The sequence below is a fragment of the Dioscorea cayenensis genome, chromosome 4 (genome assembly GCF_009730915.1).
Source record: "Dioscorea cayenensis subsp. rotundata cultivar TDr96_F1 chromosome 4, TDr96_F1_v2_PseudoChromosome.rev07_lg8_w22 25.fasta, whole genome shotgun sequence".
NCBI classification, from domain to species: Eukaryota; Viridiplantae; Streptophyta; class Magnoliopsida; order Dioscoreales; family Dioscoreaceae; genus Dioscorea; species Dioscorea cayenensis.
In genome coordinates, this window is record NC_052474.1 from 672,033 (window position 1) to 687,315 (window position 15,283).

A 15,283-nucleotide genomic window follows, 5' to 3' on the forward strand; every position below is an offset into this window, starting at 1 on the left:
AATTAATAAAAGTCTAGCATGATCCACTTTATACAAAAAGGTCTAAGCATAAATTCTCATCATAAATATGTGGTTAAGATTCTATAATGGCACTTTTTGTCAGAGTGGACTAAATGGGAATTCTTTTTATCTTTTCCTTTGAGTAATCTTGATTAATAACAAAAGTTTACTGTTGAAGCTTTGCAATATATAAATTAGATTAAATTTGACCACATGTTTAAAGCGAGATCTTTAGAGAAAGATAGACAAACAAGTTTATTTGTTTATTTATTATTGTTTTTTATATATTGGCTGACCACCAAAAAAAACACCATTTGCTCCACTGGCCTGATTTTGATAATCAGAACAGGACAGCCAATTAATGACTTAACTGAAGTGATATAATTTTCTTATATAAGATAGCACTCGGAATGGTGATTTGGAATCAAAATCATGACAAATTGACTATAAAATAATTTTCATTTAGAAAGTGATGGGGATCTAATCCAATAATCTCAAGAGGAGATACACTTGCAATTAAATCAAAACACGAACAGTAAAATAATACAGTGTTATTGTACAATAGATGAAAAATCATTTTAATATATCATTTTCATTGTTATTATTTTTTAATTTATTTCCCATAATGAATCTTTTATGGGTAGCACCTGTTTTTGTCAAAAACCAAATCATTAACACATCAGTGCACATTAATCACCAAAATAATATAAAAAGTCTAAATATCAAGTTGATGTCCTAAACTTGAGAGTTGAGATTATATCACATGCCCAACATTTGGACTGAAGCTCACAAGGTAAAACATGGTCAAATAAAGATGGCCTTTAGGGTAGGGTCGCAAGTATACTCAAATATCATGAAATTTTGCTCAAAACTGCTAATTACCATATAATAATAATGATAATAATGTTTTTGTCCTTTGAAATTTTGACTTTCTAGCAGTAATAATCCAAATACATCAATTCTCTGCAACGTTGTTAATTAAGAAAGCACATGCATTGGAATCATAGGATTCAAAGTACTTGCTTTGATCAAGCTCTAGAGTAACTGCTCTCAGATTGTGTAAATCTTTGTTCCCATATAGTAGCTTTTGTCTACTAGACTGTTATCTTTTTTACTGTGTTTTCCTAATTTGCTTTTCATTATAGTTTTTGTGCCTTAGCTTTGGTGAGAACTTTAGTTTTCTTTATTTATTTGTAGTGTACTTTATTCTTTATCCATTTTTATAAAAAAATTAATTATACTTGCTTTATAAAAGTTTATTCTTTAAACTTTTAGTGTCTAAAAATCTTTTATGTTTTTCATGGAATCAAGCCACCATGTATGAAGAACTTAATTTGTCCATTGGTTTCACATGTTAAGGAATTCAGAAGACAAAACATGATCAGCTGAACCTTTCTGCAGATTCTATTAATTGTCCTCTGTTTAAACATATCATTATACAAAGATAAGATCAAACATTCGAAACTAATTTCCAATTAACTGGTTCTAATTCTCAGAAGAAAAAAAGAAATTTCTCTTCTTGATGTCAAATTGAACTCCATTACATTAGTTCTATCATCTTGTCAGTTTGCATGAAGTCATGTGTGATGGAACAGTGATATTGGTCGGTAACCAAATTTGTTCTTAAGTTAAGCTCTCTCATGTAATGCATGCCATTAATGGTTATTGTCAATAAAGACATCAGAAGACTTCTAGAAGCTCATGTTATATATATATATATGTATGTATGTATGTATTTTTGTTTGAATAAAAGTGGATAACGTTTATCATATCTAGGAATAGATATCATCTGAGTGATTTACAGAAAAGCCCTACGGGTTCCACGTGGAACACATGCTATATTTGGATAAAGGTTAAGGGTAGTTTGGTCAAATCGTTGGTCTATATAAATGCTTGCTTGATTGGGTTTGGAGAGGAGTCGCTCTCTTTGCTTGTCTTGAATTTGGGAAAATTTCTGCTTTTGGGAGAATTTGGGAGCAATGGAGAGGGTTGATCACTTGGGGCATGAGAGGAAGAAGGCGGAGTTCGATGTTGAAGCTATGAAGGTCGTCTGGGCGGGATCTAAGCACGCATTGGAGATCTCCGACCGTATCTCTCGCCTCGTCGCTAGTGATCCTGTAAGTTTTGAATTTTTTTCTTCTCTGGATTGTCTTTTCCTTGTTCTTTGGATGATTTTTTGTATGCGTGTGTGTGTGTTTTTTTTAAAAAAATATTTTTTTTTTGTTTTAATGTATGGTTTGAGCTCGATTTTATCCTATTTCCGTTTACTCATTGAATTCCCTGTTCTTGAATTTGAAGTTTGTTTTGTAATCAATGTAATAGCGATTTTTTTTTTTTCAAGTTTGTACGCAATTTAGATAATGGATTGAAATTTGAGGTTTGAGTTCATTCTCGACAAGAAGAAGTACAATATGTTTAATTTGTTTTCGTAGTTTGATTGTATTATTCTAGTCCAAATCCAGGAAAATATTAGGGTTTTGAATGTGCGGGCTTTAGATTGAATAGAGATTGTGTTCGATTGAGTTTATAGTAATAAGATTGTTTTCCTTCTCAAACAGGTATTCAAAAAAGATGACAGGACAACACTCAGTCGAAAGGACTTGTTTAACAATACCCTCAGAAAAGCAGCTCATGCTTGGAAGCGCATTAATGAACTCCGTCTCACTGGTAAATGTTTCATATTCCAAGGCAATGTGGAAGATGCAACCTCATGTAGCTTTTAGCACACGACAATATAACCCCGTTTTACTTAAATTTTCATTATGTTGCATATGTTATCATTAAATTTCAAGCTTCTCATTTCTCACACTTAGTTTTTAGCAATGAGTTTGTCCAAAAGATCTTTGATTTTCACAAGGTATGCTGCTGTTCAGTTCCTAATTTTACGTTGTTTAATTGCTACAGAAGAAGAAGCATCAAGGTTAAGGTTCTATGTGGATGAACCTTCTTATGTGGATCTCCATTGGGTATGAATTGTTACTTCTCAAGGATTTTGTACTTGTAAATTGTATATATTGTTTGCCTGTGTATATATGTATGTGTTGTTTGAATTTCATTATTATTATATATACATCATCATCATCATTACTTTTGTTTTTACTTAAGCAAATTCCTTATTTCCAGTTCATTATCAATGTTTACTTACAAACAATTTATCCCCACTTTTTTTTTTTTTTTAAATTTCCCTCATACCACAATATTGATAACCTTCCAATTGCAGCATGCCAAAAATTCCTGAACATGTATTCAAGTGTTCTATAGTTAATTTCTGCACTATGTATTTTGCCATCGATACAAGACCTCTTATTGATGGCAATTAATTGTTTCATGTTGATATAAATGCTTAAATCTTGATCAACTCCATTGGAGTTCTTTTTTTCCAGGGAATGTTTGTGCCTGCTATTAAAGGACAAGGGACAGAGGAGCAGCATAAAAAGTGGTTACCTTTGGCTTATAAAATGCAAATAATTGGCTGCTATGCGCAGACTGAACTTGGTCATGGTTCAAATGTCCAAGGGCTTGAAACGACTGCGACTTATGATCCTAAATCTGAAGAATTCATCATCCATAGTCCTACCCTTACTGCAAGCAAAGTATGTTGCTTTGATCATCCATAAAAATATATGAGAAATTTCTTGAAAATTGTACCTGGTTTTTGGTTCAATCTAATTTGTTAAATTGCATATCTGGCCTTTCTTCATGTCTGTTTTTATTGGGGACTCCCAGAAATTGCTTTCTAGCCCATATTGACTTTTTCTGCGAGTTTTATTTGAAGGATTTTGGAGAAGATTAGGACTATAGCATGGTTATATTATCTATTGTTTTGTCTTATAATGCTCATTTATTGTAACCAGTGGTGGCCTGGTGGCTTAGGGAAGGTTTCTACCCATGCAGTTGTTTATGCTCGTTTACTCACGGATGGAAGGGATTATGGTGTCCATGGTATAAATATTATATTGTTTAAAGTTATGCCACAACTATGATCTTTTTCTACAGCATTAGCAACTAATTTTATTAAAACTTTCAGGTTTCATTGTCCAATTAAGAAGCTTGGATGACCATTTACCTCTTCCTGGTATCACTGTTGGTGATATTGGAACAAAGTTTGGAAATGGAGCATACAATAGCATGGATAATGGTGTTTTAAGATTTGATCATGTTCGCATACCGAGAGATCAAATGTTGATGCGGTATGCTTATTCATCCTATGTGTATCTGGTTATTGCCCACTTTATTTTCACAAGTCTTTCCAGAAACTATTTTACTACATTCACAATTACTTTATTGAATATAAGACTTGGCTTATATTAAAAAAAAGGAATGAAGCAAAAAGATAACACTTGATTGGAGGTAGGAAAGAAGAGAGAAAAAGTAGTGATCTGGATTCCAGTTTTAGTCTGATAAATTAGCCAATAAAATTTATAAGTAACACTAGTCCTGAGATGTGAGAATCTTGGAGCTTCGGCTATGCAGATGATTTTCAAATTTGAGGCAATGAATGCTGAGAAATTGAAGGATTTGAGATTTTGATGGTCCATCTCTCTGGTTAGATAAGAGATTTGGGTCCAAGGGAACAAAATTACTGGCGATATCTTTTATTAATACCTGTTAGTGGCCTCTTGTTAAATATGAATTTAAGCAGTTTTGCCTTATGGATATCTTGTACAATCATTTCATTGACAGCCCAGCAACGCAATATTTTCAGAGGCAGATATGTGATGAATACTAGCATACATCTGGATAACTGACTTATTTTGTGATTGAACTTGATGGTCAGTTACAGAAGATTAAGTGTTTTTTTTTTTAAAAAAAAAAAATTATGTGCAGGGTTTCACAGGTTACAAAGGAGGGGAAGTATTTGCAATCTGATGTCCCGAGGCAACTGGTTTATGGAACAATGGTTTATGTGCGCCAGACCATTGTGGCAGATGCTTCAAATGCTTTATCAAGAGCAGTTTGCATTGCTGTAAGATATAGTGCTGTCCGCAGACAATTTGGCTCACAAGATGGGGGTCCTGAGTTGCAGGTATTATTGCCGTTACCAATTTTTTTCTTTTATATGTATCTGAGTTTGGTAAATGTACAAGTATTATCAATAGCTGCAAGTTCATTTCTCAAACTGCCCCTATGTATCATATTTGAGGATAAATTTAGTAATGAGAATTCTATATATGACAAGTAAAAAGTTCATGGTACATGAGCAATAATCCTGATTGTTCAACTGTTATGGTATGCTTCTCTTTATTAATTTGTTGTTTATCATGTGATCTTCCCTACTTTAGGTGATTGATTACAAAACCCAGCAAAGCAGGCTCTTCCCATTGTTGGCTTCAGCCTATGCTTTTAGGTTTGTGGGGGAGTGGTTGAAATGGCTCTACACGGATGTTACACAAAGATTGCAAGCCAATGACTTTTCCACGTTGCCAGAGGCACATGCCTGCACTGCTGGTCTGAAGTCTTTGACAACCTCTGTGACAGCTGTAAGTAATTGTGCATGCCTCTCCAAATTCTATTTGTATCTTATTTGCCCCAAACAGGCTTTTGCTGTTCTTTAGATGCTTTATCTTACTTCAAGTGTTGCATTCTGTTTTTACTATCTCATGGGCTGATTTATGGACTTTACATTCCAAATTTTGTTTTTACATTGCAAGTTGGTGAATGAACATTTAGTTAAATAGTTTTAATTTTCATTTACACGGACTTAAATTATTCTCAACCATGCACCTTGTATTGCCTTCATAATAACCACTAATCATTTGCCTTGACTTTGTCAAGTTAATTGGCCAGAATAGGCTAGTCTTTTGTTAAGGTTTGCTTATTTGATTATACCAATTTGACCTAATATGTTCTAATGAATTTAAAGTTAGTTCCAACTTGATGTCTTGGATGTGATCCTTGTAATCCAATATGCGGTCTGTCAGCATGCAATTTAAATCTAATCTTTAAGATATGCAAATTACAATTTTAATCTCCATATAACTTCTCTAATTGGAACCCAAACCGTGTTTTTAGATTTAGTTCTGATATCTTGTTTCGCTTATTGTCTGATTGGGTTTGTTATAAAGTGACATGTTTTTGGATTAATATTATCTGGATATTGATTGCCAACTTCTTTTATACATTGCTGATATATTTCTCTCTGAACCATTTTGATTTCAGGATGGAATTGAAGAGTGTAGAAAACTATGTGGTGGCCATGGCTATCTGTGCAGCAGTGGTTTACCTGAACTTTTTGCAGTTTATGTTCCTTCTTGCACTTACGAAGGAGATAATGTTGTTTTATTGTTGCAGGTCAGTGATTGATTGTATCAATGTTGTTGAATTTCTTGTTGACAATTGTTGACAAAACATGTTATTACCTGATTACTATGACATTATTTCCTTATTACTATTAAAAACTGCTAATCTTTTAGTCAGAACTATTTTTTTATGGTCATCTAACTTGTCCAAAAGAAACTTAGATCAGCTACTTCTGTGTATGAGTTTGAGCCTAGCCAATCTGAAATTTTTTTATGACGGTATTTCTGAGTGCTTATAAAAATCTAGTAAAGATTGTCTATGTGATGAAGTGCAAAATAGTTGAAACTATGGATATTTTTTTAATTATTTTTAATCTTTAATTTTTTTATTTTTATCTTGAAAGTTACAAAAGACAGTCACGAGACGAGAGCTGAGAAAGAACTAATTGTCTGCTATGAGAAGCCAGAAGGCATTTGGCCTTTTTATTGCATTTGCTTGTGTCAAGTAGATTCAACGTTAAATTGTGGCTAAATTGTTTTTGTCATTACTCCAAACCTAAATGGTCAACACAATCTGATTTAAGCCTTATGATGTTATTCCATGCCAATATATATAGTTTATTGTCTGTCTGCAATGATTGATGAATCAAAAGCAGGGCCTTTGTTTATTTTTCGATTTTTGTATGTGAACTTTTTATTCGTGAAATTCAGAAGCTTTATTATGTGATTGGTATTTCACAGAACAAGTCTTCGTCTGAGAATTTGCTTTCGCTCTGGTTTTCAGCCAGTACTCTGATTAAGTCTAATGATTAACCTGCAGGTGGCTAGGTTCCTTGTGAAGACTGTTTCTCAACTGGCATCTGGAAAAGAACCTGTTGGCACAACAGCTTACTATCGGAGAGTGGAGCACTTAATGCAGTGCGCTTGTGATGTGCAAAGAGGTTCATCTCTTCTTTTGATGAATATAACTTGAATTTCATATATGTACACTTGGAAAAAAGTTTGTTTCACTTTTCACATTTAGGAGTGTTATTGGAGAGTTGCATGTTCCACACATGGCATTCTGTTGTTCATATTTTGTATGAAGAATTAAAATTTCTTTTTATACTAATTAATTTTGCAGCTGAGGACTGGTTGAAACCTTCAGTTGTATTGGAGGCTTTTGAGGCTCGAGCTATCAGGATGGCCATTACTTGTGCCAAAAATCTAAGCAAGGCACCAAGTCCAGAAGAAGGTGGTTCAAATTTCTTTTTATTAAAACTGCATTTCTTTTTATTAAAACTGCATTTATTCCTATATCTTAAGTTCTCTTTCCATGAGATGGTTCTTCAATTTCATGATTCATAATATTCTTTGCTGTGCTCATGACATGCTTGCTTTAAATCCCAAGTGTCCGAGGACTCACTGTTTATTAACTTCAGGCTTTGCTGCACTCTCTGCGGATTTGGTGGAAGCTGCTGTAGCTCACTGCCAGTTAATTATTGTGTCCAAGTAAGCTTTCTTCTTCCCCTTATAAGATTCATTTATGACAATTTACCAGTATTCTAGATTCTGCGATTGGTGAATTGTCAAACATATGACAACCTTCTTACCTCGCTTACAATATCATGCTGAAGATTTCCTTCCATCCAATTTATACACGTCCATTCTAACCTGTTCTTTGGACCAATATCCATTTCAGGTTTATTGATAAGGTACAAGAAGACATTGAAGGACAAAGAGTTAAAGAACAACTCCAAATCCTTTGCTCAGTCTACGCACTCTCTTTACTTCACAAGAATCTCGGTGATTTCCTTTCAACCAGTTGCATCACCCCCAAGCAAGGTGCTCTAGCAAATGATATGCTCAGATCTCTCTATGCCCAGGTCTGTCTTGCAACCTTTGCTTAATTATGATTCAATTCCTACTACAAGTAAGCAAACAAGGCTGTTTCATATGCCAAGGGATTCTCATGTAGCATGGATCATGACTGAATGCAGGTCCGTCCCAATGCTGTAGCTCTTGTTGATGCATTCAACTACACCGACCATTACCTGGGTTCAGTTCTTGGCCGATACGATGGTAATGTGTATCCTAACTTGTATGAGGCGGCATGGAAAGAACCACTTAACGACACGGTTGTGCCTGATGGTTATGATGACTACATCCGGCCTGTGCTTGAGCAAAAGTTCAGAATTTCCAGGCTATGATGAGGGAACTTTGCAGAGTGTTCTTATCAAACCATTTATTGATTGATGGATTGAGCTGTGAACGTTTTTAGTTGTTTTTCTGTTATACAAAAATATAATATTTGGAACTCAGATTCAGATAAAAAGCACAAGTGATAATAGTACCCTTTCAAGGGCAGGGTATGGTATTGTCATTTTATTTTGTATATTCAAGTTCAAATAACACGTATGTAGTACTCAATACATATACTTAATTACTTGATTAATCTTATTATAAATTGTTTGCCTTTTATTTTTCAATTTTGCTTGGTTTATTGTAAAAGGTTTTTTGGTGGTGTTTATCCAAGAATATGGTCTATATACCTTTGATGGTCTATGTTCTTCTATGATCCCTCTTGTGCTTGTATGTAAATATATTCCATCAAAAAAAAAAAAAAACACATCAATATATAATTAATAAAATATATATTTTAAATTTCAAAGGAACAAAATATAGATATAAATTATAATGCAGACTTTCACCTCTCAACTCCATAATAATAATAATAATAATAATAATAATAATAATACTCATAATAAAATCCATAGACTCTCATATACGAACATGAGAGCTATATATATCTATAATTATGCACGCCTAATCCTTGGGATATACTTTCTTCCCCACACCTCATTTCCATTTATCTTAAATTTCACTATGCGTTCTCCACTCAGCAGTATTTCATTCAGTGCTTCACTCACAAACACAATTCGGCCATACATTGGACTCACACCCATTGCAGTCCTTTCCAACATCACCCTTTCCACACACTGCCCCATCCTCCTTCAAAAACATATATATATATAATCATCATTAATTAGTAATTACCAATATATATATATATATATATAAAAGAAAACTACTTACTCGTTGAAATATTGAGCAATCTCCTCCCTTGTCAAAGTGCAACGTCTGGAGAACGTGATAAATAGAGCACGGTAATCCTCCGGCGAAGTTGTGACTCGAGAGTTGTATTCACTAGCGAGCTCCTCCGGCATAACCGGCCGTCTCGCCCCTTGCTGATGAGCAACACTCAACGCTCTCTCGTACACGTTCAACATATGAAATAGATGATCATTGAAAATGAGTGTGCCAACTCCATCCAACAAATATGTTAACCCCCTCACAACAACATCGCTATGACAATAAAAGAATCGGATGTTGATGGGTTCAGTAGCAAAACCAGCCATGAATGGCAGACTCACCAATAATTCATCATTGCCGAAAGGCAGTACTGGTGATGCTTGACGGATAATGTTTAGAATGGTCTCTGCTTCCTTGATGAAATTGAGCAGCAAAGAAGGATCACTGATGTCCTTAATGTAGTGAATAACATTGATGCCCATAAGTTCAAGCCACATCCATAAAGCCACAATGTTGCGAGCCAAAGCCGGAAAACGCCCCATCTTTAGAACGGTCTCATAGAGCCTTCGGTCCATCTTGTGGTAATTCAGAGTCTCATGGATGGAAACCATTGCTATCTACTTTTAAATTTGATGGATAGAAATGATGCTAATTATTAGTGGAAATGAAGATGATGAGAGAGTTTTGAGGATATATATTGTTCTTTGAGAATTGAAGCACCTTTTGGATGAGAAGGCACTAGGATTGAAAGGAGGAGGGTATAAGTAACTCTTCATATATTGCTATTCATTCATTAATTGCAGCGTATTTTCATCAATCGTTGTTTGCCATGAAAGACAATATCGTAGATACGCTCATGGATTGCGTGCATGTAACTAATTAACTACGTCAAATTAAGAACATCCATATATTCATATACACAAAAAGGTTAATTTGTTTTCAGAATTACAACAACTCTTATCACTGGCAGCAGACCATGATTGGTACAAAGTTCTTTACGTGCTAATATACATGCCTGCATTGCATGCTCAAATGTGTGGGTTAATTAAGCACTCTTGAGATATATATATATATATATATATACACGAGGGCCTTCCTCTAGAGACATCTTACATTGATAGTTAGATTTGCATCTAATATCACTATTCATATAGATACACGGTAGTCCACATAGCCTAACAGTAACTAATAATAAAATTTATACACTATTTTTATCAACAGCAATAGTTAGATCTTAGATTATAATCAAATGTTTCTAGATTTTAAAAAACTAATTACATATCTTAAAAAATGTTATATATATATATATATTGATATTGTTGTCAATCTCTAGGATGATGTGGAGTAGGAAATAATTAAATAGTGTTTTTTTTTTTTTTCAATTAATCCTATGGAGTCTATTTTAACATTTATGAATATCTTCTCTTTGTAATTACAAGTGTAACTTGTGCTTTTCTTATAGATATGAAACTGAGAAGTCATTGTGGTGATGCAGTATATATATATATATATATATCAGATAAATTCAGACATTACTTCACTGATATTGGAACCGAAGTTCGCATTGCCAACACGAAGGTTGTATTCAATAAAATTTTGAATAAAATCTGACATGTGTTCATTAAATCAAACCAATGGATGTAATATTTAAAAAATAAAATACAATTCAATGGAAGTAATCTACATATTAAACCTATATATGTATATATATATATGAATTCAATTTCACATTTTTTATGTGCATCTCTAGAATATAGTAATTCAGAACAATCTATTTAAAAGTTCAGCAACAGACTCTGAATTAAAGCTAAATTTATTTATACAACAGTGAATGGCTACAATGTGAATCAATATATGCAGGAATTAATTAAACAAAGTTTTCCCACTATACTACAGAATACAACAATAGATGATGCCTAATGAATAATGATAAATTTCAGCTGAATTGTAGAGTAAACTAAAGCAGCAGGAGTTCTTCTTGCCATATAATGAAATTTAATTAAGAAATAACTTCTTCTTCTGAAGGGGTAATATGGTATGCATCTGAGTAGTTTGGAGACTCTGTACCCACTGGGTTTGCATGATATTGCCCATAAAAAGCATAAACTCCAACTGCTATGAAACTGAGGATGATAAATCTTGCCCATGCTTCTTGATGTAGCTGCAAACAATTTTTAAAATATATGCACAATTAGAACATTATTAGCATCAGAGAAATGTTAGGAATTATCTAAGCTCTACCACCCAAAATTTTTTTTTTTTAAAAAAAAGGATTGCCATGTTGTATTGTATACTAAACTCACACAATCTATATTTTCTTTGAATTCAATCCTAACAAGTTAACAAGAAAAGAAAATCTCTTTTGTTCTTGTGATGTTGATACACATTTTATTTGTGATGAGACTCATTGCAACATCATTTCCTGAGGAACTTAACAAAGAGTTCTGAAGTATAATTAGCATAAAAAATATCTTATCTAACAAACATCGACAATTCCAGCACATGGGAATAGTACCTGTGCAAACAGGAAAATGTTGAAAAAAATGCAGACAACTGGTAGAAGGGGAACTCCCGGACAAGAGAAACCAGGGGGATCTGCATAAGACTGGAAAAATGAAGAATCAGTAAGCAAACTTGATGATATCCAACAAGAATCAAGTATGCCAATATTGGCAAAATTCATATAACGTGTGCGTATCAACAACAATGTCAAACAATACCTGATAAGGGTAGCAACATGAGACAATATCACAATCGTAACTTTCAGAAATTGTAAAGTATACCAGACAAAGTCAAAAGAATATTATTTACTTCCAAATTATCAAATGGTCCGTAAGTGCTAAGCCCATCACATTTAACATATAAAATTTCCAAAAGCAAGAAGATAGTAGTCAGTGAACATTACCATGGTCAGGATGACCAAGGCAAGAAGAGACATATTAAGTAACTACACATGGAGGTCATCAAACTCACTTGGCGAAATTGAAGAGCCGCTGCAGCAAGAACTGAGATGAGTACAGCTATTACCAGGAAAATGTAAGATATGCTAAAACGATAGCAGAGTCCAGCAACAAAACCACCACATGCAACTAGAAGAATACAAATAACACCTTCATGCCATTCTGGCGTGCATCTTGTAGAATTTACACTTGCTTTCTGATCTTTCCACCGTAGGGTTATCACACAAGCAGAAACAACAGAATATCCAGTCTGTCAAAACACAACAGTTCTCTGTGTTAAAGAATAATGAGTGACAAACCAGTGTGCCTGAGTATCATTTGGTATAATAACAAAAAACCCTACCAGTGAACCAACTGAAAGGATATGCGAGAGTATATGCACATTGAAGAGGCCTGCCAGGACAGAAGCAACAAGACCAACCCAGATCTGTGAATGAATGGGAGTGTGCCTGGTAGGGTGCACTTTTGCAAAAATTAATGGCAGTAAACCATCCCTTCCAAGGCCAAGATACAAGCGAGACTGTGCAGATTTAACGGACAATTAATCACATGATCCACTCAATATTAGTATATGACCATCATAGATTCATACTAAAAGACTTATGGTCTCACCTGGACATATAAACCAACAAGAAGGGTGGTAGTTAGGCCTGCAACAGCACCAATGCTAATCAAAACAGAAACGAATTTTAAACCCTTGCCAATGAAAGCTTCAGCCAGAGGGGCATCTTCACCAAGCATTTGATATGGCAGCATTCCAGTAATCACCAAGCAGACACCGATGTATAATATAGCACATGTCAGCAGACTCACAAGGATACCAATGGGTAAATCCCTCTGAAGCAAATGAAAGAAAAGCAAGGTAGAGAATAAAAAAAATGAGTTCAAGAATAGTGAGTGAAGAGCAATATCCGTCTAACTTATGCAGAGAAGGGTTGAGTGATACTCCATTCTTGTGAAGAAACAAAACAAACAAATAATGAGTACAACCATAGTTAGAGTACTTGAGTGTAAACAAAAATTAAGAATACTCATATAGTCCATTCCCATCACTACCTGCGGATTTTTGGATTCCTCAGCTGAATTAGCAACAGCATCAAATCCAACATACGCAAAAAACACTACTGTTGCTCCAGTCACAATAGCTTTATAACCATTTGGAGCAAATGGCGACCAATTTGACATATCCACCTCAAAAGCTCCAACCAAGATAACAAATATTACAATGACTACCTGCGGCAAAATAATTATCACATCAGCTGGTCAATCATGCAAGATGATCAATAACTTCTTCCTGTAAACAACAGTTAGATTGACCTGGAAATTCTAAGTTTAATGAAATTCTATGCTTAGTTGACAAGTGAAAAATATAGTTGAAAAAAAATTGCAAAACAAAATTGCAAATAATGGCTCTATAGCAGCATGATTAAACATCTTCCTATCAGAGGTTAGAAAAAAATGGTTCAGCGTTTTTTCTAAGAATTGTTGCAAACATGGTCCGATATACACAGAACCACATTGGCAAGGCATGTAGAGAATAAATCTGATAATGCTTTCACCACACTAGATTGAAAGTGACTACCTTTGTTACTGTCATAATTGTGTTAACTGCAGATGATTCTCTGACACCACGGCAAAGAATAGCAGTCAAAATTATAAGAAGAATTGGAGCAAGTATGTTGATTGACATAACACCTCCAAAAAACTCTTCTCCATGTCCAATCCAGCTTGGCATGTGGGCCTTTAAGAAGGGAAAGAGCTCCAAAAATGACACGACATAGTTAGCCAAGCTCCGTGCAATGCTCGCAGCGCCAATATGGTAATCCAGCATAAGTTGCACAAAAACAAGGAAAGCAGTAAGCTCATTAAATGCGGTGTACGAGTACAAGTATGCTCCACCAACAACTGCCGGGAAGCGTGATGATAGCTCGGCATAGCAGAGAGCATTGAGCACACACGCAGCTCCAGCAAGTATAAAACTTATGGTGACACCTTCAATAATACCAAGTGATGAATAAGCATTTCAGAAGGAATAAAAGGGATAGGTTCATTGAATAACCAAAGGGAAGCATAAAGAACAAATTACAATGGTAGATGATGAAATACAAAAAAATAAGGAGATATACCACGGTATCATATTACACTTTCTTTGAATTATTTATCAATCTTATCTTCTGTGTCCAATCAAACCACAGCCAACTATTCCCTTATTGTTTTCTTTTCTTCTACCCCCAGATAGTTTCACAAACCTGGAAATTTTAACAAGATTCCAAATACTACCTTCATTTAAGAATTAAACGGCATCTAAAAGAAAAGGAAGCAAGTTATTTTTGAAAAAATAACAACAAAACGGATTGCCTCGTCCTAACAAGATGAAGTAAATTGCTAACATACTCTTTAATAATTGATTCACTATATAACTACGCCAGACGGATCATTCCAAGTAAATCCACAAAAATACCATAGCATGGACCAAGATTTGGCATGAAAATTTCCAAGTTCTGACGAAAAATGAAGCTTATTTTTAAAAAAATTGGCACAAAATTAATCCAATTACCACGAATTTCAAAAGGTCTGCCTTACAAAAACAACGTTTTTCTACGGCTTACTCTGATCATAACAACAACCAAGATGCAAAATTTCTTCCATAAAAACCAAACTTAGAGGGCCAATCGATGCTCACCGGGTCCAGCGTCTCGAGCAACAGTACCAGTGACGACGAAGATTCCAGCACCGATAGAGGCGCCAATCCCGATCAGGATGAGCTCAAAGGCGCCAAGGCGGCGTACCAGACCCTCCCCATGGAGAGGCGGTACGGATCTATCATCCCCCGGCAAGGACTTTCGCCGGAGTGCCGACGAGCATAAGCCGGAGAAGAACGAAGTCTTCGTGCGACGACCGCCCATGAGACAAAGCGAGCTTGTGGCCATGCGTCGGAGAACTCAAGGCTCTTTGTTATACGGAAATCAAGCGGCGTACGCCGATCTCACCGTCCGAGTGCCTCGAGATTAG

General features: G+C 34.9%; 3 protein-coding genes across 3 annotated transcripts; 1 reads left to right on the plus strand and 2 right to left on the minus strand.

The window, feature by feature from the left end:
• Nucleotides 1-1,941: 1,941 nt before the first annotated feature.
• On the plus strand, nt 1,942-8,707 carry LOC120258897 (peroxisomal acyl-coenzyme A oxidase 1-like). The gene is made up of 14 exons (XM_039266362.1): nt 1,942-2,117; nt 2,559-2,667; nt 2,905-2,966; nt 3,384-3,593; nt 3,855-3,942; nt 4,028-4,190; nt 4,828-5,026; nt 5,283-5,480; nt 6,160-6,291; nt 7,060-7,180; nt 7,363-7,473; nt 7,661-7,730; nt 7,921-8,104; nt 8,219-8,707. Exons 1-14 carry the CDS (start codon nt 1,980-1,982, stop codon nt 8,426-8,428), a joined length of 1,995 nt encoding a protein of 664 aa, XP_039122296.1. The 5' UTR covers nt 1,942-1,979; the 3' UTR covers nt 8,429-8,707.
• A 603-nt stretch (nt 8,708-9,310) lies between these two features.
• On the minus strand, nt 9,311-9,922 carry LOC120258064. Its single transcript, XM_039265407.1, has one exon. It carries the CDS (start codon nt 9,920-9,922, stop codon nt 9,311-9,313), a length of 612 nt encoding a protein of 203 aa, XP_039121341.1.
• Nucleotides 9,923-11,085: 1,163 nt separating this feature from the next.
• On the minus strand, nt 11,086-15,222 carry LOC120259345 (cationic amino acid transporter 9, chloroplastic). Its single transcript, XM_039266934.1, has 8 exons — nt 14,955-15,222; nt 13,854-14,263; nt 13,328-13,504; nt 12,884-13,108; nt 12,615-12,791; nt 12,285-12,521; nt 11,827-11,916; nt 11,086-11,472 (listed from the first exon to the last, which is right to left on the minus strand). Exons 1-8 carry the CDS (start codon nt 15,199-15,201, stop codon nt 11,311-11,313), a joined length of 1,725 nt encoding a protein of 574 aa, XP_039122868.1. The 5' UTR covers nt 15,202-15,222; the 3' UTR covers nt 11,086-11,310.
• Between the last annotated feature and the right edge of the window lie 61 nt (nt 15,223-15,283).

What these genes read in the sequence shown, in the direction of transcription:
- LOC120258897 (XM_039266362.1), top strand. Translation starts at nt 1,980, where the DNA reads ATGGAGAGGGTTGATCACTTGGGGCATGAGAGGAAGAAGGCGGAGTTC. An exon ending in TAATGAACTCCGTCTCACTG is followed by an intron (nt 2,668 to 2,904) that starts GTAAATGTTTCA and finishes TAATTGCTACAG; the next exon opens with AAGAAGAAGCATCAAGGTTA. An exon ending in CTACCCTTACTGCAAGCAAA is followed by an intron (nt 3,594 to 3,854) that starts GTATGTTGCTTT and finishes TATTGTAACCAG; the next exon opens with TGGTGGCCTGGTGGCTTAGG.
- LOC120258064 (XM_039265407.1), bottom strand. Translation starts at nt 9,922, where the DNA reads ATGGTTTCCATCCATGAGACTCTGAATTACCACAAGATGGACCGAAGG.
- LOC120259345 (XM_039266934.1), bottom strand. Translation starts at nt 15,201, where the DNA reads ATGGCCACAAGCTCGCTTTGTCTCATGGGCGGTCGTCGCACGAAGACT. An exon ending in CGGCTCTTCAATTTCGCCAA is followed by an intron (nt 11,917 to 12,284) that starts GTGAGTTTGATG and finishes TCATTTTTCCAG; the next exon opens with TCTTATGCAGATCCCCCTGG. An exon ending in ACATTTTCCTGTTTGCACAG is followed by an intron (nt 11,473 to 11,826) that starts GTACTATTCCCA and finishes AATTGTTTGCAG; the next exon opens with CTACATCAAGAAGCATGGGC.